Here is a 21,287-nt window from a genome sequence, read left to right on the forward strand (position 1 = left end):
TTCATCCAAATTCCCCCATTTCCTTCACATCTTGTACATGTCCCAATACTTTTGCCCCTCAGCTTTTCCTCAAATTCCCATGAATTGGTCATCACGGCGCAAACGCTAACAAGTTGGTGACTGACGCATGCTCACGCGCACATTTTTTTTGGGGGGTTTGGATACGCACCCACCAATCGGTGTCGTCCTGTCCCAGGACCACGATGACTTGTCCCTCGCTGAAGCTCAGCTCGTCGTGGTGGTCCGCCTCGCAGTCGTAAAGCGCGCGCACCCGACGGGCGGACCCCCGGCAACCCCGAGGCTGCCGGTCACAAGCGGGCGTCACAAACAAAAACAACAGACGTGAAATGAAAACAATATAGATAGATAGATCGATCGCTAGGCCACGCCCATCTCTGCGTGTTAGTATGCTATTCTAACATGAGCGGTCGCTACAGAGCTAATGCTAAATAACGCCCACTCACCAGTGACCTGCGAGGGAGGGGCCGGGGGGCGGGGCCTCGGCCGGCGCTCTCAAAGCTTTGTGAGCGATTGGCCGATGAGCCGTTGGGGGAGGGTCTTCTGGTGTGACGCAATTGGGAGGCGCTCGTGTCGCTGTCCGCCCTGCGATAGGCTGAGACGCAAAAGGGTGAGGTCATGAGGTCACCAAAACGACAATTCCTTATTTGGCCCTTTGCCGACAGGAAGTACCTCTGTCTTGAGGTTGGGTCAGCGAGCAGAGAGGAGAAGGACTGCATGCGCGGGGACAAACAGATTGGTCGTTACATATCCTGACATGTTCGGTCGCTTCAGAGATAACGCTAGCACCCTAATATGCTAACGCTCAACAGGTTGAAGGGAGCGATCGTTCGGAAAACGCGGAGACGTTAAAAGTTGCTGCGCTAATGCTATTTAAAAGGCTAACTTCTTGCAGCCTATCAGAAGCCCGCTTTCATACTCACACACAATTCCGAAAGGACGAGTCCGCACCGCTGTAGATCCCCGCGTGACCGGCTGGCATCCCATAATCTGCCCACACACAGGTGACGTCATCATCTTTCCTGACCTCATGAATGACATCATGCGTTACCGTGGTTACTGGACTCGGAGCAGCTCCTTTTGTGGCGGGCGGCGATGGGAGGGGTCCACTTCCTGTTTCCTGCCAAGGGGAAGAAGACTTCCTCCTCCTCTCCCTCTCCTTCTTGCTCCGCCTCCTCACCCAGAGGAGGAGGCGGGGGAGGAGGAGGAGGAGGCACGGTGGGAGCTACGGGACAAGACGCAACTCAGCGAGGTTTGTTTTCGCTTGTGGCGAAAAGTGCCTGTCCTAAACATCCCTGACGTGGATTGCGACGGACTTTTTGTCTTTTTGTCTTTTTGTCTTCTCTTCTCGCAAATCACCAACGGCGCTCAGAAGCAACGGTGACGCGTGACCCGGCGGTTGCTTTCTCTTCTCGCGAACGTCACGGTGCGATGGGACACAAAATGTATTGTCTTTTCCCTCAAATTTGCCAATGACTGGCCAGTTGTATTCTCTCATAATTATGTGCGTGTATGTGAGTCAGTATTTGTTTGGTTCTTCTCGCTAGTCATTGCAAATGCCGCATGATGATTCCTTTTGTTTTCGCTTCTCATAAACAGCTCGTGACGGCGCTCGCTACAAATGTGTTTTCGCTTCCCAGTGGCAGACACAAATGTTTGTGTTTTTCTCTCCCAAAGTGTGCCGTGACTCACCTTTGACCCTGGGGGGCAGCGGCGGCGCAGGCGAGGAGGGCGGCGGCGGCGGCGGCGGGGGGCTCTGCGCCCTGGCGGGGGGGCGGCCGTGGTGCTCCATGGCCATGGCAAGCCGCCGGCCCACACTGAGAAGCCCGCCTCCGCCGTCGCCGCCGCCGCCGCCGCCAGGACCCCCCGAAGAGGCCGGCGGGCACGTGACGGAGGCGGACGAGGCCAGCCCCAAGTGGAACGCTCGCGACGGGAAGGAGAAGGAGGAGGAGGAGCGCTCCTTCTTCGCCGGACCGTTCTGACAAGAAAACACCACCGCAATCTGACCTGGACTGCTCGTTTCGTAAATCAAGACAAAAAATGGATTTTGGGGGGGTTTGTTCCTCATTCCTGTGTGGCTTATTTGAAATGAAACAAGTACACAAATGTCTATTAAAATGCTTTCATCTGGAGAAAACATACAGATACATCTCAAATGTTCTGTCAGCTTCTAGTTGAATAAATAAAAAAAACTAACCACATAAAGGAATTAATTTAATAATTTAAAAATTTGATTTGGTGAAAAAAATGATTTCAAATACAAATTCCAAATCTATCGTAGAAGAGTTGAGTTTGATTTGTTCTGCTTCAATATGCCATTGAAAAAAATCAAACGACTCTGTATTACATCAAATAAATACACAAATACGTTCAAATTCGAGATAGACACAAAAAAAACCGTTTCCGTTGCATCTCTCAGTGCGTCGGGTTGCCACGGTTACCTTGTCGTCAAAGTCGTCATCGCTGTCGCAGACGTCGTCGTGGCGAAGGCGCCACTCGTACTCCACGTGGACGTGATGGTCCAGAAGGTCCGACCGGGCCTGCCGCAACTACACGCGCGCGTGAGCGCGTGAGCGCGTGAGCGCGTGAGCGCGTGAGCGCGTGAGCGCGTGAGCGCGTGAGCGCGCGAGCGCGTGAGCGCAGGCTCGCCTCAAGAAGGCAAAGCCGCACGGCAAACTCACCAGCGCCTCGCAGTGGCCGCGCTTCAACCTGCGGCTCACGTCCAGCGCCGTCTCGCCCAACTCGTTCTCTGCACCGCGGCGGGACGCAAACGCGCGCTTAGCCACGCAGCCAGGCGCTCGCGCTTTGCCATCACGTGCGCGCCTTACTGATGTGCGTGTTGGCGCGGGCCTTCAGCAGAAGTTTGACGCAGTCGCTCTTGTCGTGCAAGCAGCTGTAGTGCAGCGCCGTGTTTCCGCACGCTGTCTGAATGTCCACGCTGGGCCTGGAAAACAAACAGGCGCGTGCTGGCCTTGTTTTTCACGTTGCCAGCGTGTTGTCGTGTTACTGACGAGTTCTGAGCCAGGAAGTGCAGGATGTGCAGAGTGGTCCTGTCAGCCAACAGGACGGCCAGGTGGAGGGCCGTCTCCCCTTTCTCCTGTTGCCATGGAAACGCGCGCACACAGTCAGTCGCTTTCAAAATCACTGACGGTCCTCCATTTCAAACCCAGGAGAGTAGAAACCTTCATTCTTGTTTCACAGGACGGTTTCAAAAACTAGGGTTAGGCTTTCAAAGTAGGGTGAGGGTTTCAAGTTAGGGGTTCAAAGTAGGGTTGGGGTTTCACAGTAGGGTTTCAAACTAGGGTTAGGGTTAATCAATAGGGTTTCAAATTAGGGTTAGGGTTTCAAAGTAGGGTGAGGGTTTCAAGTTAGGGGTTCAAAGTAGGGTTAGGGTTTCACAGTAGGGTTTCAAACTAGGGTTAGGCTTTCAAAGTAGGGTTAGGGTTTCAAATTAGGGTTTCAAACTAGGGTTAGGCTTTCAAACTAGGGTTAGGGTTTCACAGTAGGGTTTCAAACTAGGGTTAGGGTTTCAAAGTAGGGTTAGGGTTTCAAAGTAGGGTTAGGATTTCAAATTAGGGTTTCAAACTAGGGTTAGGGTTTCTCAGTAGGGTTTCAACCTAGGGTTAGGGTTTCAAACTAGGGTTAGGGTTTCAAACTAGGGTTAGGGTTTTGAAGTAGGGTTAGGGTTTCCAATTAGGGTTTCTAACTAGGGTTAGGCTTTCAAAGTAGGGTTAGGGTTTCAAATTAGGGTTTCAAACAAGGGTTAGGGTTTCTCGGCAAGGTTTCAAACTAGGGTTAGGGTTTCGAAGTAGGGTTAGGGTTTCCAATTAGGGTTTCAAACTAGGGTTAGGGTTTCGAAGTAGGGTTAGGGTTTCTAATTAGGGTTTCAAACTAGGGTTAGGCTTTCAAAGTAGGGCTAGGGTTTCAAATTAGGGTTTCAAACTTGGGTTAGGGTTCCTCAGTAGGGTTTCAAACTGGGGTTAAGGTTTCAAAGTAGGGTTATGGTTTCAAATTAGGATTTCGAAGTAGGGTTAGGGTTTCAAATTAGGGTTTCAAACTAGGGTTTGGGTTTATCAATAGGGTTTCAAATTAGGGTTAGGGTTTCACAGTAGGGTGAGGGTTTCAAGTTAGGGGTTCAAAGTAGGGTTAGGGTTTCACAGTAGGGTTTCAAACTAGGGTTAGGCTTTCAAAGTAGGGTTAGGGTTTCAAATTAGGGTTTCAAACTAGGGTTAGGCTTTCAAACTAGGGTTAGGGTTTCACAGTAGGGTTTCAAACTAGGGTTAGGGTTTCAAAGTAGGGTTAGGGTTTCAAAGTAGGGTTAGGATTTCAAATTAGGGTTTCAAACTAGGGTTAGGGTTTCTCAGTAGGGTTTCAACCTAGGGTTAGGGTTTCAAACTAGGGTTAGGGTTTCAAACTAGGGTTAGGGTTTTGAAGTAGGGTTAGGGTTTCCAATTAGGGTTTCTAACTAGGGTTAGGCTTTCAAAGTAGGGTTAGGGTTTCAAATTAGGGTTTCAAACAAGGGTTAGGGTTTCTCGGCAAGGTTTCAAACTAGGGTTAGGGTTTCGAAGTAGGGTTAGGGTTTCCAATTAGGGTTTCAAACTAGGGTTAGGGTTTCGAAGTAGGGTTAGGGTTTCTAATTAGGGTTTCAAACTAGGGTTAGGCTTTCAAAGTAGGGCTAGGGTTTCAAATTAGGGTTTCAAACTTGGGTTAGGGTTCCTCAGTAGGGTTTCAAACTGGGGTTAAGGTTTCAAAGTAGGGTTATGGTTTCAAATTAGGATTTCGAAGTAGGGTTAGGGTTTCAAATTAGGGTTTCAAACTAGGGTTTGGGTTTATCAATAGGGTTTCAAATTAGGGTTAGGGTTTCACAGTAGGGTTTCAAATGAGGGTTTCAAACTAGGGTTAGGGTTTCTCAGTAGGGTTTCAAACTAGAGTTGGATTTCAAATTAGGGTTAGGGTTTCAAATTAGGGTTTCAAACTAGGGTTAGGGTTTTTCAGTAGGGTTTCAAACTAGGGTTAGGGTTTCAAACTGGGGTTAGGGTTTCAAACTAGGGTTAGGGTTTCAAATTAGGGTTTCAAACTAGGGTTAAGGTTTCTCAATAGGGTTTCAAACTAGGGTTAGGGTTTCAAATTAGGGTTTCAAACTAGGGTTAGGGTTTCTCAGTGGGGTTTCAAAGTAGGGTTAGGGTTTCAAAGTAGGGTTTCAAACTAGGGTTAGGGTTTCAAACGAGGGTTAGGGTTTCAAAGTAGGGTTAGGGTTTCAAAGTAGGGTTTCAAACTAGGGTTAGGGTTTCTCAGTAGGGTTTCAAACTAGGGTTAGGGTTTCAAACGAGGGTTAGGGTTTCAAACTAGGGTTAGGGTTTATCAATAGGGTTTCAAACTACGGTTTAGGGTTTATCAATAGGGTTTCAAATTAGGGTTAGGGTTTCAAAGTAGGGTTAGGGTTTCACAGTAGGGTTTCAAACTAGGGTTAGGGTTTCAAATTAGGGTTTCAAACTAGGGTTAAGGTTTCTCAATAGGGTTTCAAACTAGGGTTAGGGTTTCAAATTAGGGTTTCAAACTAGGGTTAGGGTTTCTCAGTGGGGTTTCAAAGTAGGGTTAGGGTTTCAAAGTAGGGTTTCAAACTAGGGTTAGGGTTTCTCAGTAGGGTTTCAAACTAGGGTTAGGGTTTCAAACGAGGGTTAGGGTTTCAAATTAGGATTTCGAAGTAGGGTTAGGGTTTCAAATTAGGGTTTCAAACTTGGGTTAGGGTTCCTCAGTAGGGTTTCAAACTGGGGTTAAGGTTTCAAAGTAGGGTTATGGTTTCAAATTAGGATTTCGAAGTAGGGTTAGGGTTTCAAATTAGGGTTTCAAACTAGGGTTTGGGTTTATCAATAGGGTTTCAAATTAGGGTTAGGGTTTCACAGTAGGGTGAGGGTTTCAAGTTAGGGGTTCAAAGTAGGGTTAGGGTTTCACAGTAGGGTTTCAAACTAGGGTTAGGCTTTCAAAGTAGGGTTAGGGTTTCAAATTAGGGTTTCAAACTAGGGTTAGGCTTTCAAACTAGGGTTAGGGTTTCACAGTAGGGTTTCAAACTAGGGTTAGGGTTTCAAAGTAGGGTTAGGGTTTCAAAGTAGGGTTAGGATTTCAAATTAGGGTTTCAAACTAGGGTTAGGGTTTCTCAGTAGGGTTTCAACCTAGGGTTAGGGTTTCAAACTAGGGTTAGGGTTTCAAACTAGGGTTAGGGTTTTGAAGTAGGGTTAGGGTTTCCAATTAGGGTTTCTAACTAGGGTTAGGCTTTCAAAGTAGGGTTAGGGTTTCAAATTAGGGTTTCAAACAAGGGTTAGGGTTTCTCGGCAAGGTTTCAAACTAGGGTTAGGGTTTCGAAGTAGGGTTAGGGTTTCCAATTAGGGTTTCAAACTAGGGTTAGGGTTTCGAAGTAGGGTTAGGGTTTCTAATTAGGGTTTCAAACTAGGGTTAGGCTTTCAAAGTAGGGCTAGGGTTTCAAATTAGGGTTTCAAACTTGGGTTAGGGTTCCTCAGTAGGGTTTCAAACTGGGGTTAAGGTTTCAAAGTAGGGTTATGGTTTCAAATTAGGATTTCGAAGTAGGGTTAGGGTTTCAAATTAGGGTTTCAAACTAGGGTTAGGGTTTCAAACGAGGGTTAGGGTTTCAAACTAGGGTTAGGGTTTATCAATAGGGTTTCAAACTACGGTTTAGGGTTTATCAATAGGGTTTCAAATTAGGGTTAGGGTTTCAAAGTAGGGTTAGGGTTTCACAGTAGGGTTTCAAACTAGGGTTAGGGTTTCAAATTAGGGTTTCAAACTAGGGTTAAGGTTTCTCAATAGGGTTTCAAACTAGGGTTAGGGTTTCAAATTAGGGTTTCAAACTAGGGTTAGGGTTTCTCAGTGGGGTTTCAAAGTAGGGTTAGGGTTTCAAAGTAGGGTTTCAAACTAGGGTTAGGGTTTCTCAGTAGGGTTTCAAACTAGGGTTAGGGTTTCAAACGAGGGTTAGGGTTTCAAATTAGGATTTCGAAGTAGGGTTAGGGTTTCAAATTAGGGTTTCAAACTTGGGTTAGGGTTCCTCAGTAGGGTTTCAAACTGGGGTTAAGGTTTCAAAGTAGGGTTATGGTTTCAAATTAGGATTTCGAAGTAGGGTTAGGGTTTCAAATTAGGGTTTCAAACTAGGGTTTGGGTTTATCAATAGGGTTTCAAATTAGGGTTAGGGTTTCACAGTAGGGTGAGGGTTTCAAGTTAGGGGTTCAAAGTAGGGTTAGGGTTTCACAGTAGGGTTTCAAACTAGGGTTAGGCTTTCAAAGTAGGGTTAGGGTTTCAAATTAGGGTTTCAAACTAGGGTTAGGCTTTCAAACTAGGGTTAGGGTTTCACAGTAGGGTTTCAAACTAGGGTTAGGGTTTCAAAGTAGGGTTAGGGTTTCAAAGTAGGGTTAGGATTTCAAATTAGGGTTTCAAACTAGGGTTAGGGTTTCTCAGTAGGGTTTCAACCTAGGGTTAGGGTTTCAAACTAGGGTTAGGGTTTCAAACTAGGGTTAGGGTTTTGAAGTAGGGTTAGGGTTTCCAATTAGGGTTTCTAACTAGGGTTAGGCTTTCAAAGTAGGGTTAGGGTTTCAAATTAGGGTTTCAAACAAGGGTTAGGGTTTCTCGGCAAGGTTTCAAACTAGGGTTAGGGTTTCGAAGTAGGGTTAGGGTTTCCAATTAGGGTTTCAAACTAGGGTTAGGGTTTCGAAGTAGGGTTAGGGTTTCTAATTAGGGTTTCAAACTAGGGTTAGGCTTTCAAAGTAGGGCTAGGGTTTCAAATTAGGGTTTCAAACTTGGGTTAGGGTTCCTCAGTAGGGTTTCAAACTGGGGTTAAGGTTTCAAAGTAGGGTTATGGTTTCAAATTAGGATTTCGAAGTAGGGTTAGGGTTTCAAATTAGGGTTTCAAACTAGGGTTAGGGTTTCAAACGAGGGTTAGGGTTTCAAACTAGGGTTAGGGTTTATCAATAGGGTTTCAAACTACGGTTTAGGGTTTATCAATAGGGTTTCAAATTAGGGTTAGGGTTTCAAAGTAGGGTTAGGGTTTCACAGTAGGGTTTCAAACTAGGGTTAGGGTTTCAAATTAGGGTTTCAAACTAGGGTTAAGGTTTCTCAATAGGGTTTCAAACTAGGGTTAGGGTTTCAAATTAGGGTTTCAAACTAGGGTTAGGGTTTCTCAGTGGGGTTTCAAAGTAGGGTTAGGGTTTCAAAGTAGGGTTTCAAACTAGGGTTAGGGTTTCTCAGTAGGGTTTCAAACTAGGGTTAGGGTTTCAAACGAGGGTTAGGGTTTCAAATTAGGATTTCGAAGTAGGGTTAGGGTTTCAAATTAGGGTTTCAAACTTGGGTTAGGGTTCCTCAGTAGGGTTTCAAACTGGGGTTAAGGTTTCAAAGTAGGGTTATGGTTTCAAATTAGGATTTCGAAGTAGGGTTAGGGTTTCAAATTAGGGTTTCAAACTAGGGTTTGGGTTTATCAATAGGGTTTCAAATTAGGGTTAGGGTTTCACAGTAGGGTGAGGGTTTCAAGTTAGGGGTTCAAAGTAGGGTTAGGGTTTCACAGTAGGGTTTCAAACTAGGGTTAGGCTTTCAAAGTAGGGTTAGGGTTTCAAATTAGGGTTTCAAACTAGGGTTAGGCTTTCAAACTAGGGTTACGGTTTCAAAGTAGGGTTAGGGTTTCAAAGTAGGGTTAGGATTTCAAATTAGGGTTTCAAACTAGGGTTAGGGTTTCTCAGTAGGGTTTCAACCTAGGGTTAGGGTTTCAAACTAGGGTTAGGGTTTCAAACTAGGGTTAGGGTTTCAAACTAGGGTTAGGGTTTCCAATTAGGGTTTCTAACTAGGGTTAGGCTTTTAAAGTAGGGTTAGGGTTTCAAATTAGGGTTTCAAACAAGGGTTAGCGTTTCTCGGCAAGGTTTCAAACTAGGGTTAGGGTTTCGAAGTAGGGTTAGGGTTTCCAATTAGGGTTTCAAACTAGGGTTAGGGTTTCGAAGTAGGGTTAGGGTTTCTAATTAGGGTTTCAAACTAGGGTTAGGCTTTCAAAGTAGGGCTAGGGTTTCAAATTAGGGTTTCAAACTTGGGTTAGGGTTCCTCAGTAGGGTTTCAAACTGGGGTTAAGGTTTCAAAGTAGGGTTATGGTTTCAAATTAGGATTTCGAAGTAGGGTTAGGGTTTCAAATTAGGGTTTCAAACTAGGGTTTGGGTTTATCAATAGGGTTTCAAATTAGGGTTAGGGTTTCACAGTAGGGTTTCAAATGAGGGTTTCAAACTAGGGTTAGGGTTTCTCAGTAGGGTTTCAAACTAGAGTTGGATTTCAAATTAGGGTTAGGGTTTCAAATTAGGGTTTCAAACTAGGGTTAGGGTTTTTCAGTAGGGTTTCAAACTAGGGTTAGGGTTTCAAACTGGGGTTAGGGTTTCAAACTAGGGTTAGGGTTTCAAATTAGGGTTTCAAACTAGGGTTAAGGTTTCTCAATAGGGTTTCAAACTAGGGTTAGGGTTTCAAATTAGGGTTTCAAACTAGGGTTAGGGTTTCTCAGTGGGGTTTCAAAGTAGGGTTAGGGTTTCAAAGTAGGGTTTCAAACTAGGGTTAGGGTTTCAAACGAGGGTTAGGGTTTCAAAGTAGGGTTAGGGTTTCAAAGTAGGGTTTCAAACTAGGGTTAGGGTTTCTCAGTAGGGTTTCAAACTAGGGTTAGGGTTTCAAACGAGGGTTAGGGTTTCAAACTAGGGTTAGGGTTTATCAATAGGGTTTCAAACTACGGTTTAGGGTTTATCAATAGGGTTTCAAATTAGGGTTAGGGTTTCAAAGTAGGGTTAGGGTTTCACAGTAGGGTTTCAAACTAGGGTTAGGGTTTCAAATTAGGGTTTCAAACTAGGGTTAAGGTTTCTCAATAGGGTTTCAAACTAGGGTTAGGGTTTCAAATTAGGGTTTCAAACTAGGGTTAGGGTTTCTCAGTGGGGTTTCAAAGTAGGGTTAGGGTTTCAAAGTAGGGTTTCAAACTAGGGTTAGGGTTTCTCAGTAGGGTTTCAAACTAGGGTTAGGGTTTCAAACGAGGGTTAGGGTTTCAAACGAGGGTTAGGGTTTCAAATTAGGGTTTCAAACTAGGGTTAGGGTTTATCAATAGGGTTTCAAACTACGGTTTAGGGTCTATCAATAGGGTTTCAAATTAGGGTTAGGGTTTCAAAGTAGGGTTAGGGTTTCACAGTAGGGTTTCAAACTAGGGTTAGGGTTTCAAATTAGGGTTTCAAACTAGGGTTAGGGTTTCTCAGTAGGGTTTCAAAGTAGGGTTATGGTTTCAAAGTAGGGTTAAGGTTTCTCAATAGGGTTTCAAACTAGGGTTAGGGTTTCAAAGTAGGGTTTCAAACTAGAGTTGGATTTCAAATTAGGGTTAGGGTTTCAAATTAGGGTTTCAAACTAGGGTTAGGGTTTTTCAGTAGGGTTTCAAACTAGGGTTAGGGTTTCAAACTGGGGTTAAGGTTTCAAACTAGCTTTAGGGTTTCAAATTAGGGTTTCAAACTAGGGTTAGGGTTTCAAAGTAGGGTTGGGGTTTCAAATTAGGGTTTCAAACTAGGGTTAGGGTTTCTCAGTAGGGTTTCAAACTAGGGTTAGGGTTTCAAATTGGGGTTTCAAAGTAGGGTTAGGGTTTCAAACCAGGGTTAGGGTTTCAAATTGGAGTTTCAAACTAGGGTTAGGGTTTCAAATTAGGGTTTCAAACCAGGGTTATGGTTTCAAAATAGGGTTTGGGTTTCAAATTAGGGTTTCAAAGTAGGGTTAGGGTTTCTCAGTAGGGGTTCAAACTAGGGTTAGGGTTTCAAACTAGGGTTAGGGTTTCAAATTGTGGTTTCAAACTAGGGTTAGGGTTTCAAATTAGGGTTTCAAACCAGGGTTAGGGTTTCAAAATAGGGTTTGGGTTTCAAATTTGGGTTTCAAACTAGGGTTAAGGTTTTCAATTAGGGTTTCAAACTAGGGTTAGGGTTTCACAGTAGGATTTCAAACTAGGGTTAGGGTTTCGAAGTAGGGTTAGGGTTTCCAATTAGGGTTTCAAACTAGGGTTAAGGTTTCCAATTAGGGTTTCAAACTAGGGTTAGGGTTTCACAGTAGGGTTTCAAACTAGGGTTAGGGTTTTGAAGTAGGGTTAGGGTTTCCAATTAGGGTTTCAAACTAGGGTTAAGGTTTCCAATTAGGGTTTCAAACTAGGGTTAGGGTTTCAAACTAGGGTTAGGGTTTCTCAGGAGGGTTTCAAACTAGGGTTAGGGTTTCAAAGTAGGGTTTCAAACTAGGGTTAGGGTTTCTCAGTAGGGTTTCAAACTAGGGTTAGGGTTTCAAACGAGGGTTAGGGTTTCAAACTAAGGTTAGGGTTTCAAATTAGGGTTTCAAACTAGGGTTAGGGTTTCAAATTAGGGTTTCAAACTAGGGTTAGGGTTTCACAGTAGGGTTTCAAACTAGGGTTAGGGTTTCGAAGTAGGGTTAGGGTTTCCAATTAGGGTTTCAAACTAGGGTTAAGGTTTTCAATTAGGGTTTCAAACTAGGGTTAAGGTTTCCAATTAGGGTTTCAAACTAGGGTTAGGGTTTCAAAGTAGGGTTTCAAACTAGGGTTAGGGTTTCACAGTAGGGTTTCAAATTAGGGTTAGGGTTTCAAAGTAGGGTTAGGGTTTCACAGTAGGGTTTCAAACTAGGATTAGGGTTTCAAAGTAGGGTTAGGGTTTCACAGTAGGGTTTCAAACTAGGGTTAGGGTTTCCTCTTAGGGTTTCAAAGTAGGGTAAGGGTTCCCAATTAGGGTTTCAAACTAGGGTTAGGGTTTCAAAGTGGGGTTTCAAACTAGGGTTGGGATTTTACAGTAGGGTTTTAAATTAGGACTGTGGTTTCAAATTAGGGTTTTAAACTAGGGTTTGAGTTAGTCAAAATAGGGCTTCACGTCAAGGTTAGGGTTACACATTGGGATTTCAAAAGCAAAGTAGAGGAAACAAAAGCAACCAAAAAAACTGCAACATTTAAGCACATTAGCAGAAAACGTTAAAAACATTTGAAAGTAAAGAAATAAAAGTGGGTTTCTAAAATATATCAAAGATTTATTTTTTTTTAAAGTGAGGGATTTAAAAATTGTCTAGAGGACCTTAATCAAAGGCATGAGAAAAGAAGCAAAGTTTTTAACCTGGATTTCAAAGCATTTACACCGGGGGCCGATTGCATTTGCGTGCGGCGTAACAGCTAAATGCAGCTTCACCATGTTTACCTTGAACTCTCAGTTCCACTAATTGACCCAAGTCTGCAGATCTCAGAGCCCGACTGGGTTTGTATTCGATCGGCATTTCATTCTCATACTCAGGACACAAAGCATTCAGTCATTTATAGACCAGTAGCAACATTTTCTACAAATCGATTGATCGATCGATCAATATGTTCCGATTTCTCTGTTCTGGTAAGAACCGCGGGAACCCTGACCCTGGTTTAAGACCCGAATGGGAAAGCCTACCCCCCCCCTCCAGCAGAGGTTCGAACCCCTCATTTGGAAGCCCAACCCTGGCTGAAAGGTGCATTTTGCGTGCCCTACCTGCACGTGCGTGTGCAGCGCGTGCGCCAGCGGCGCCCGCTGCGCGTGCAGCTGAATGAGGGCCAAGACGTCGCAGTTGCTGGTGGCCTCCTGCAGGAGGCGCACGGCCGCCTCCGAGCTGGCAGCGCGCCTGGCGAAGCCGGCCGCCTGATACTTGCGCTGGATGAACTCCTTGCGCTCCGCCCTGACAAACGCACACGCACACACGCGCACGGACAGCGAGACATTTGGATTGGCGGCTCCACGTGAAGACTGGTGGGAGCGAGCAAGCCCTCAACCTTCCTTTCTCGTTTCCTCTCTGCCATTATTTGCTGCCTTTCAAAGCGTCCTTGCGCCCTTGCCTCCTTCTTTCTTTCCTTCATGCCTTTGTCTGTCCATGCTTGCTCCCTTCCTTCATGCCCTCTGTCCTTCCCTCTTCCCTTGTGTCCTTTAATCCCTCCTACATTCCTTCTATTCCTCTCCCCTTCCTTCCTTCCTTCCTTCCTTCCTTCCACCCATCCTTTTTCCTTGCATTCCTTGCATCCTTCACGTCTTTCTCCTTGTTGACTTGCCCCCCTCTTACCTCGCTCCCTTTCTTCCTTCAAACCCTCCTGCCTTCCTTACTTGCACTTGTCCTTCCTTTTCCCCCCTCTTTCCTTCTCTATCTTTCTTCCGTCCTTCCATCCATCTTTCTTTCTTCCTTTCCTGCTCGCTCCCGCCCTTTCTTCCGTCGCGGACTTCAAGAGGCGTCGCATGCGTATCGCGCGAGCATTTGCACGCGCGCTTCTACTGACATGCGGCTGTGTTGCGACGGCTTGGCGGAGGGACTGGGCAGGTTGGCCTCCAGAATGTCGTTGAAGCCGGCGTTGCCGACGTTGCGGGCCAACTGACAAGAAGAAGAAGAAGAAGATCGGGAGACGTTTAGGATCCAAAGCGCGGTTGAACGCCGCCCCTCGTCCTTGGCGGTCGGCCTACCAGCAGGTCGGAGGTTCCCAGGCTGTCCAGGCTGAGCGAGTGGATGCGGGACACGTGGACGCCCATCTCCCGGTGCACGCCCGAGCACTCGATGCACGTCAGGATGCCCAAGTTGGTGGACACCCAGCCCGGATCTGCGCAAACAAACGCAAACGCAAAAGGAAAAGAAAAAGAAAAAAGAAAGAAAACAACTCCTTTGGATTTCCCACTTCCACACAAGTGCCCTTTGATTGGTGCTTTGTGCTTTTCCAAGCAATATAGAAATGCATTTCAAATGCAATTCATTGTTTCCATTTTTGCAAACCCCAAAAAATGGTCATTTTAGTGCACTAAGAAGAATCAATCCTCCCAAAAAGCTCAATAAATATTTGTACTGTATTGGATTTTCAATTGAATTGAACATGTTAATCCTTCGTTTGTGATTTAAAACACGCAATGTGGACAACATTTGCATTTAGTATTCCACACCTGCAAAACAAATCTGCCCATTTGAAACCGCCGTCTTGAATTGGTCTTTGTTATTCTTCCTTTGCACTTGTTGCCTGTCTCTCAATTGGTCTCGGCGGTGCGTTTTTTTTCACCCACCGGGGGCGCCGCAGTCGCAGCAGCAGCGGTTTCCCGGCAGGCGTCGGATGTGGTCGCCGATGGATCGCGTCAGCTCGTCCAGGCCGCCTCCTTTGCGGACGTCGTCCAGCGCCGCCGTCAGAGCTTCCTGCTTGCTGTTGCTCAACACCGAGATCCAGCTGCACGCACGCACGCACGCACGCATTCCGGGTCGGCGCAGCCAGCACAAAAGCAGAGGGCCACGTTTCGGGAGGATGCAATCCTCTCATGTAACAGAGTACAAATACTGCGAGATTGTACTTGTTTGCTTACGTGTACTTAACATTTCTCCATTGTTCAGTACAGCAAATGTCAGCTACTTCAAGAATTTACCAACACTTTGCCTTTCAGGTACACAAGAGTGGACTCACGCAACACACTGGGCTTCATCCTCAGCCAGGAAGTGGTAAGTGCGATTATCTGACAGGCAAAAAGAAAAGCGCAATGACATCACAATACGATGATATATTTTTTTCAACTAGCTGCAGGCCGCCCACTAGTTGAAAGGAGGCAATCTCGTGCATCTTACGAGAGATGAGGTCGAAGCACTTCTTGTCCTCCACGCTGGGTTTGACTTGGCATGTGAGCAGGTTGAGCCTGGTGGGAGCTTTGTTGGGCTACACACAAACAAAACGCACACATGCGTTGAGCTGCCTTCCATCGCAGCCTGAGTTCAGAGCGCAAGTGGACAGCGCGCGCGTGAGCTCACCGTGCCGTGGGCGATGGTCAGGTAGCAGTTGTGAACCCAACATTTCCTCTTCTGCCACATTTTCCTTAACCTGAAATCACAACACACACACACACACACACATACACACGCACGCACGGTGTGTAGTTGCAATACACCAGAGCCAGAGGGGAGGCCGGGGTAGCACCGGACCGCCCTGCAATCTGATTGGACCCCCCCCACCCCAGATGATTGACATACGGCGGCACCGACCGCTAAGTCCCTCCTGTACACTAGTGGGCACTACGTAGCACAAGGCGTTGCAATCCGCGTTCATGAGGAGAAGAAGAATCGCCACTGAAACGGAGGAAGATTTCAATCGGATTGTAGTCGCTGATCGCGCCTGGAGACGGAAGATCAACCAAGTGACGAAAAAAGACGAAGGATACTCTTCATGGACAGTGAAATCCTCGTCGTAAAGTACGTTTTACGCTGGCGTCCCAATGAGTCACTGTTTAAAATCACTTTTGTAGAGGACAGTTTTGATGTTGTTGCTACAAGCAGAAAGCAAACGTTAACGTTCTATCTCACGCCGTCTAGCCTCCAACAGCCGCTCAACATTAACGTCTACATTTCATTCATTTGGGTCAGTCATTTTAGAGGTATGGAAATTAGCCAGCTAGCTGTTTACTATACATGCTTTTTTTTTTTTTTCAAAAAAAGGCATTACTATACTTGATCGTTTTTTAAAAAAAAAAACGACTTCCGCCATGGTCGTTTTTTTCCACAAAAAACGCATTATTACACATGGTCTTTTTTTTTTTTCTCAAAAAAAATGCCTCACTATATACATGGTCGTTTTTTTTTTCCACAACAAAAACGCCTTGCTATACAATACTATTGAAAAGTTGTTAGCAAGTTGTGTTTTCCATTTTCTGCATTTTTAAGATATTAATGAGATGAACAAATGTATTGTTATAGTCTGTGGACGCCCTGAAATAGCCTTGGCCACCCCACGGATAAAAGTCTAGCTCCGCCGCTGGCACACGCACACGTTGGCAACAGCGCAAAAATGTGACAACAATGACTACACAACAACAGTCTGTGACTATGCCACAATAGCGTGTGTACGCGTGTGCGTGTGCGACTATACCACAAGGTGGTGTGCGCGTGTGTGTTACCCATCGCTCTTCTTGTAAAGGAATCCCGTCCTCTGTGTTCCGTATTGTTTATCTCCCAGCAGCTGGTGCATACTGTACACCGGCTTTGGTGACGTATCCTGAGGGAACACACGCAAACACACACACACACATGCCTGTCAATCATCTATTTGTATTTACTTATTGATTTATATTTTATGCTGATATTTGATTGTATTGTTGTATTTGAACTATGTGAAGCATTTTGTGAGCCCTCTCTGTGAGAAGTGCTCCATAAATACGTGCTAATTACTTACACTTTCATTTTTTTTTGTGTGCATATGTGTGTTTGTGCGCGTGTGGGAGTGTGTGCGCGTGCACGCAAGTGTGTTTGCGCCACCCACCTGCTCGGTGTGCACAACAGGCCTGAGTTGATCGCGGAGTGACACGAGCTGACGTTTCTCCTCCTCCTGACGCTGCTTCACCTACGCGCACGCGCGCACGCACACACACACAGTAGAAGTCAACAGAATAACCAAAGCAAGAGATTTTTCAGAGGCCCATGCAAAAATTGAATTCAAATACATTTGTTGTTTTCTAAAACACCATCACAAAAAAAAGAGAAAACAAAATTTAAAAAATAAGATAAAAGAAAGTAATAAGAAAAAAGAAAAAAAAGAAGCCAAACACATGAAATGAAAAATCGAATAAAATAAAATGAAATAGCCTTAAAAAAAATGTAAAAATTGAAATCAATGAACAGAGCCTACTTTCAAATAAGAACAAGATAAAAGACGCTGAAATCAATGAGACGGACGAGAGTGCAAGCGGGTTTGTTGCCTCACCGAGGTGAGGACGCCTTTCAGCTCGTCCATGTATTGCTTCAGCCTCTGCGTGCTCGACACGCACTCCTGCAGGAAACTGCGCGCGCGCACGCGCGCACGCACGCGCACAGCGTGTCAACACAAGCCCTGACTACATGTGTGTGTCGTGTGTGTTTGTGTACTTGTTGTGGCTGTGAAAATGTTTGATGAGGTTCTGCAGCAGGTCCACTCCTCTCTTGGTCTTGATCTCGTTCACCTTGATCAGATACTGAAGCACACGCACACGCACGTTGGCCACATGTGAGGCGGCGGAGGCGGAGACGGAGACGGTCTGGCACCAACCTCGCACATGCTGAGTTGGAAGGACCGCCTCTCCTTCTCCAGCTCCTCGGCGATCTCGCCGCCGCTCACTTCGCTCCTCACCATGCCGTACTGACGCGCCAGCTCGCGCTTCTCCTTCTCCACCTGCTTGCTACACACACACGCACGCACACACACACACACAAACGCAATTGTTGGGGAAATATCAAACATGAAGTATTCCCAATCACAATCACTTACAATCGGCTCTCGTAGTCCCGACACGCTCTGTCGAAAGGCTTCTTCAGATCCTGCGCGGACAAACAAAGTAAGACGAGAGAGTGAAAATGTTGTGCCGTAACACGCAACGGAAACAAACCCGGCACGATGGCCACACGAAGAAGAAGAAGAAGAAGAAGAATTGCTCACCCCCTTCACCTCCCGCAGGTCACCTTTCACCAGGGAATCCAGGAAGAAGGTGATGTTGTGCAGCATGCTCTTTAACTACACACACAGAAAATATGTTCCATGAGCATTTCATGAGCATGGCGGATTCATCCAAGGAGGCTTTTTCAGTTGCTGTTTATTTAAAACAAGACGACTGTCGCGTTGAGAGCGGCCCGCTAGCCGAATGCTATCGTGAATGGAAAAAGCCATTGACGTGTTCACATTAGCATCGATAGACGCGATTTTACAACCTTTGAAACAACAGACATTTGAACGTAAATGGCGGAGCAACACATGAAGATATGACAATACCGACAGGCATATATTCTTCGTCCTCTTGATTCGAAGAATGATTCCTATTACAGCAAGTTACTGAGCTACAGTACAGTAGAAGAAGAAGAGGTGTATTCTTCTTTTGTTTGTGGCTGCATGACTGTATTACACAGCAGTGCCTCCCGGTGGTCAAGGCGGGCACACCGCAAGGAGCGGCACGCTGAACTGAATTAGAATTGCAGCATTAAATCACGATGCAGTCAATTCAATGATGTTACTGCGCCTTGTTTCCATAAAATGAAAAGCAAAAATAGCAATTGCTCACATCAGCAGACAGTCATGGCAAAAGTCAAATGAATTATATGAATAAAATGAAAGAACAAGAACGTTTTTTTTGCTTCCATTCAGCGGTCGTCGTGCTGCGCACTGGCCACCTGGGGGCAGTGTAATCAAATGCGCACATACACGGCAGTAATATTCTCCGCAGAGGACAAAGAATGTATGCCTGTGAGTATTGTCGTACACGTTAGGGCTGCACAATTAACTGGATTTCATTTGTGATCACAATTTTGGCATCCAAGCCACAATCAAATGAGTCATCGTCGCTTTGTACGTTTCAAACACGAGCTCTGCGGCGCCTCTTTTCAAGGGCTTTCGCAACCAGTAGTCTGCCAACCACCAGGGGGCGGTGCGCGCTCACTCCGTGTCTTTACTTTATGAAGTGGCGCTAAAGGAGACAACAGCAGTTATTTGGCTAGCCCCTTGAGCAAGTTTCAATCCTCAGGTAAATGTGATTTTCTTTCTTCTGTTTTCATGATGAATCATTTAAAGTGGCCATTCGGATGTTTTCAAGTTTCAGCAGGCTGTGTTCAACTCTGTGGATATCGTTTGTTTCAAAGTAAAAAAAATAAAGTTGATGAGTAATTGCGACTGATGATGATAAACACGCAGCCCAAATTGACGTCGCGTTTTGGAACAATAATACTTGAATATATTCAACACAGTCTGTACGCGCGGGTGAGAAAGTCAAGCGTGGAGAGTCTCTGGCGCGAGTACGGTGTTTGTTTTGCCGTCTCGTCGGAAAGTCCGGCCGGACGGCCGGCCGGCGTGGAAAGGCGGAGAGCGGCGGGCGCCACCCACCAGGTTCTTCAGAGGTGACACCAGCTCCTTGGAGAAGTCGGCCATGCGGCAGAAGGCCGAGCCCACCTCCGCCTCGCCGCTGGACTGACAGTTGATGGACAGCTTCTCCATGGAAACGATGTACTCCTCCAGGTGGGACACATGCTCTGCTTCACACACACACCATCTCAGACGGACGCACGCGCGTGCGTGCAAGCGCGTGTGTGTGTGTGTGTACCTTGTCCTGACGTGTATTTGGCTTTGGCTGCTTTTTTCATCTTCTGCAGCAACAAGCGGTCGCTGTCCAGAGCCTTAACAAAAAAAAAAATAGAAGCAAAATTCATCATGGATTTACTTGTGAAAAAAATCCGTTTCATGTCAAGTAATGTGTGAAGTGTCGAGATTTGCAAATGGCAGCCGTGTCCGAATTGCCAAAGCGCTGAGCGGACATTCTGGCAGCTTTGTTGGAACAACAACGAGCGGCGCGGCCGCCGCGCTCGCTCACAGTCACGGCTCGAGTCACGCGCGTTACAAGCCAACAACATGTTCAAGCTTCTTTGATATATGTTTGTCCTGTCTGTGATTTATGGCCCCCCGAATATCAATCACAGGGACGATTTCCTTTATAGTCAAGTTTGCTTAATCAACGGCATAAATGATTGTGATGCTCTGGTAATCATGACAACAAGAACACTAATAACATGGACAAGTAAATAAATGTTAACAATGGTAAGATATTTTGGGTAAAGTCACAATTGACTTATCAATTTGTCATAAATTAGAAATCTGTATTTCAAAATGTATTGTATTTGATATGAGGCCATTATTACAATAGCTACGTTTACTATTGCATGCAAAACAATAGGAAACTGGGGAATGACGTCAGCGTGTTGCAATGTTGTGGTCTCATAGCAACGGGAGGATGCAACATGAACGATGGCGCACAATTGTCGCACAATTGGCGCACAATTGGCGCACAATTGTCGCACAATTGGCGCACAATTGGCGCACAATTGGCGCACAATTGGCGCACAATTGGCGCACAATTGGCGCATTGTCACCGTCCGTGTGCAACAGGTCCGGCCGGTTCGTGTCGCGTGCCCACGACTTGGGTTCGAGCGGCGTACCGACCTCCTCCAGCAGGTGCACGGTGCTCCGGCATCCGCTCATCTTGGACGAGAAGGACGAGGTGGTGGGCGAGCTCCAGTCCTCCAGCACCTCCCCGACGAACTCGGACACGGACACGCACGGCTCCGGCATGCTTGGCTTCGGCTTCCTCAGCAGCCGAGCGACACACCAAAGCGGCTGACCAAGAGCGCAGCAGCCGAGCCGGCGAGCCGGCGAGCGGGCGAGCCGGCGAGCCGGCGACCGACACGCCTGAGGCGGCTTCGACAGAGGCCGAGCGGCCGCTCGGTCCGACGGCGAAGGGACGGCACGACGCAGAGCCCCAAGCGGAAGCAGATGCAGTTTGGACTCGGCGGTACCGTCACGTCATCGTGTCCGCTTTGTATTCTTTGTCCTTTTTGTTTTGGGGTGGGGGGGATGTTTTTCAACCAGGATGCTCCTTTCTCGCTTTACACGAGCCGCATGTGGACGCGCATGCGCAATGGACAGCAGCAGCCGCACGCTCCAGGGAGGAGTCGCACACACAGCCGCGTCACCTCCAAATAGCAGACAAAGAACTAGCACACATTATTTCACTCGCTTCTATGGCCTTAAAAAGCTACAAAGGAAAGATCAAATCAAAAAGTGTAAAAGAAAAAAAGAGAAAGAGTTTAGTCATTTGAGTCACTTGTTGTAGAAACAAAGGCCATTTCTAAATGGGCGGGGGGGGGGGGGAGACTACAAAGTACGTAAAACGTTTGCGTCAATCTTGAATTTTCAGGCATGATTTTCGGGGTTGCCGGCCTCACGTCCAACTGTAGCATCTGTGACTTTGGGTGAGTATGGCTGGTGGGGCCTGGCCTGGTGAGTGACATGAATGAGTGAGCGAATGAATGAATGAATGAATGAATGATCATCAGACCAGAATGAATCCAAGAGCATTTATTTGTCTCCCTTTTCCACTTCCCCATAGAGACAAAGATGACTTTTTGGCGCTAGTGTTGCCGTTGTTCACCCGGCGACGAGGAGCCGAGAGATGTGCTGCGGCAGCGTGTACACCAGCAGGCCCAAGAAGAGCGCCACCACCACCAGAAGCAGCAAAGTCACGATGAACTTCTTGAACTTCCTCCAGATGAGGAAGATGAACGTCTTCATGGGGTTGACGAACCACGTGAAGCTGGTGGTGGGACGGCTGCAACGGTGAGCGCAAGCACCGCGTCACTCCCATGCTTCGCTTCTTACAAATATTTTGGGGGGGCGGGGGTATGAGATAAGCGAGGCGTGGCATTTGCTATGC

General features: G+C 46.5%; 3 protein-coding genes and 1 long non-coding RNA gene across 27 annotated transcripts in view; 2 read left to right on the forward strand and 2 right to left on the reverse strand.

Moving 5' to 3' along the window:
• st3gal8 (ST3 beta-galactoside alpha-2,3-sialyltransferase 8) overlaps positions 1–2,161 on the forward strand; it is a 15,355-nt gene extending 13,194 nt beyond the window's left edge. Inside the window, exons 10-12 of one of the 6 annotated variants that reach the window (XR_015088026.1) lie at positions 1,023–1,270; positions 1,391–1,463; positions 1,696–2,161. The gene's annotated coding sequence lies outside the window, so the exon portion shown is untranslated. Of the gene's footprint in view, positions 1–1,022; positions 1,464–1,695 lie in introns of all 6 variants that reach the window. The other 5 variants (XR_015088028.1, XR_015088024.1, XR_015088025.1 and 2 more) reach the window with 5 other exon arrangements.
• The window catches only part of unm_sa1614 (un-named sa1614), a 21,069-nt gene extending 565 nt beyond the window's left edge, over positions 1–20,504 (reverse strand). The window contains exons 1-28 of one of the 13 annotated variants that reach the window (XM_086039625.1): positions 20,244–20,504; positions 20,018–20,211; positions 19,125–19,197; positions 18,908–19,056; positions 17,477–17,551; positions 17,309–17,358; positions 17,090–17,219; positions 16,930–17,015; positions 16,769–16,844; positions 16,328–16,408; positions 15,966–16,063; positions 14,827–14,896; positions 14,647–14,734; positions 14,489–14,537; positions 14,100–14,257; positions 13,515–13,648; positions 13,334–13,425; positions 12,561–12,744; positions 3,030–3,115; positions 2,847–2,962; positions 2,700–2,767; positions 2,460–2,567; positions 1,711–1,996; positions 1,070–1,243; positions 942–1,008; positions 691–731; positions 465–613; positions 174–301 (exon numbers count right to left, since the gene is read on the reverse strand). In XM_086039625.1, coding sequence (XP_085895751.1) covers positions 174–301; positions 465–613; positions 691–731; positions 942–1,008; positions 1,070–1,243; positions 1,711–1,996; positions 2,460–2,567; positions 2,700–2,767; positions 2,847–2,962; positions 3,030–3,115; positions 12,561–12,744; positions 13,334–13,425; positions 13,515–13,648; positions 14,100–14,257; positions 14,489–14,537; positions 14,647–14,734; positions 14,827–14,896; positions 15,966–16,063; positions 16,328–16,408; positions 16,769–16,844; positions 16,930–17,015; positions 17,090–17,219; positions 17,309–17,358; positions 17,477–17,551; positions 18,908–19,056; positions 19,125–19,197; positions 20,018–20,146 — 2,945 coding nt within the window. In that variant the 5' untranslated portion in view covers positions 20,147–20,211; positions 20,244–20,504. Of the gene's footprint in view, positions 1–169; positions 302–464; positions 614–690; positions 732–941; positions 1,244–1,710; positions 2,031–2,459; positions 2,568–2,699; positions 2,768–2,846; positions 2,963–3,029; positions 3,116–12,560; positions 12,745–13,333; positions 13,426–13,514; positions 13,649–14,099; positions 14,258–14,488; positions 14,538–14,646; positions 14,735–14,826; positions 14,897–15,965; positions 16,064–16,327; positions 16,409–16,768; positions 16,845–16,929; positions 17,016–17,089; positions 17,220–17,308; positions 17,359–17,476; positions 17,552–17,810; positions 17,901–18,907; positions 19,057–19,124; positions 19,198–20,017 lie in introns of those variants that run through there. The other 12 variants (XM_086039631.1, XM_086039628.1, XM_086039626.1 and 9 more) reach the window with 12 other exon arrangements.
• The window catches only part of LOC147142751 (uncharacterized), a 5,785-nt gene continuing 1,641 nt past the window's right edge, over positions 17,144–21,287 (forward strand). Inside the window, exons 1-2 of one of the 3 annotated variants that reach the window (XR_015088032.1) lie at positions 17,144–20,826; positions 20,964–21,190. This is a non-coding gene — a long non-coding RNA (uncharacterized LOC147142751). Of the gene's footprint in view, positions 21,191–21,287 lie in introns of all 3 variants that reach the window. The other 2 variants (XR_015088031.1, XR_015088030.1) reach the window with 2 other exon arrangements.
• fer1l4 (fer-1 like family member 4) overlaps positions 20,918–21,287 on the reverse strand; it is a 24,053-nt gene continuing 23,683 nt past the window's right edge. For all 5 annotated transcript variants that reach the window (XM_086039617.1, XM_086039616.1, XM_086039618.1 and 2 more), the window contains one exon: positions 20,918–21,182. In XM_086039617.1, coding sequence (XP_085895743.1) covers positions 21,002–21,182 — 181 coding nt within the window. In that variant the 3' untranslated portion in view covers positions 20,918–21,001. The remainder of the gene's footprint in view (positions 21,183–21,287) is intronic.

Source organism: Filicampus tigris, chromosome 9 (genome assembly GCF_054856515.1).
Source record: "Filicampus tigris isolate MCC_2025a chromosome 9, RoL_Ftig_1.0, whole genome shotgun sequence".
NCBI lineage: Eukaryota > Metazoa > Chordata > Actinopteri > Syngnathiformes > Syngnathidae > Filicampus > Filicampus tigris.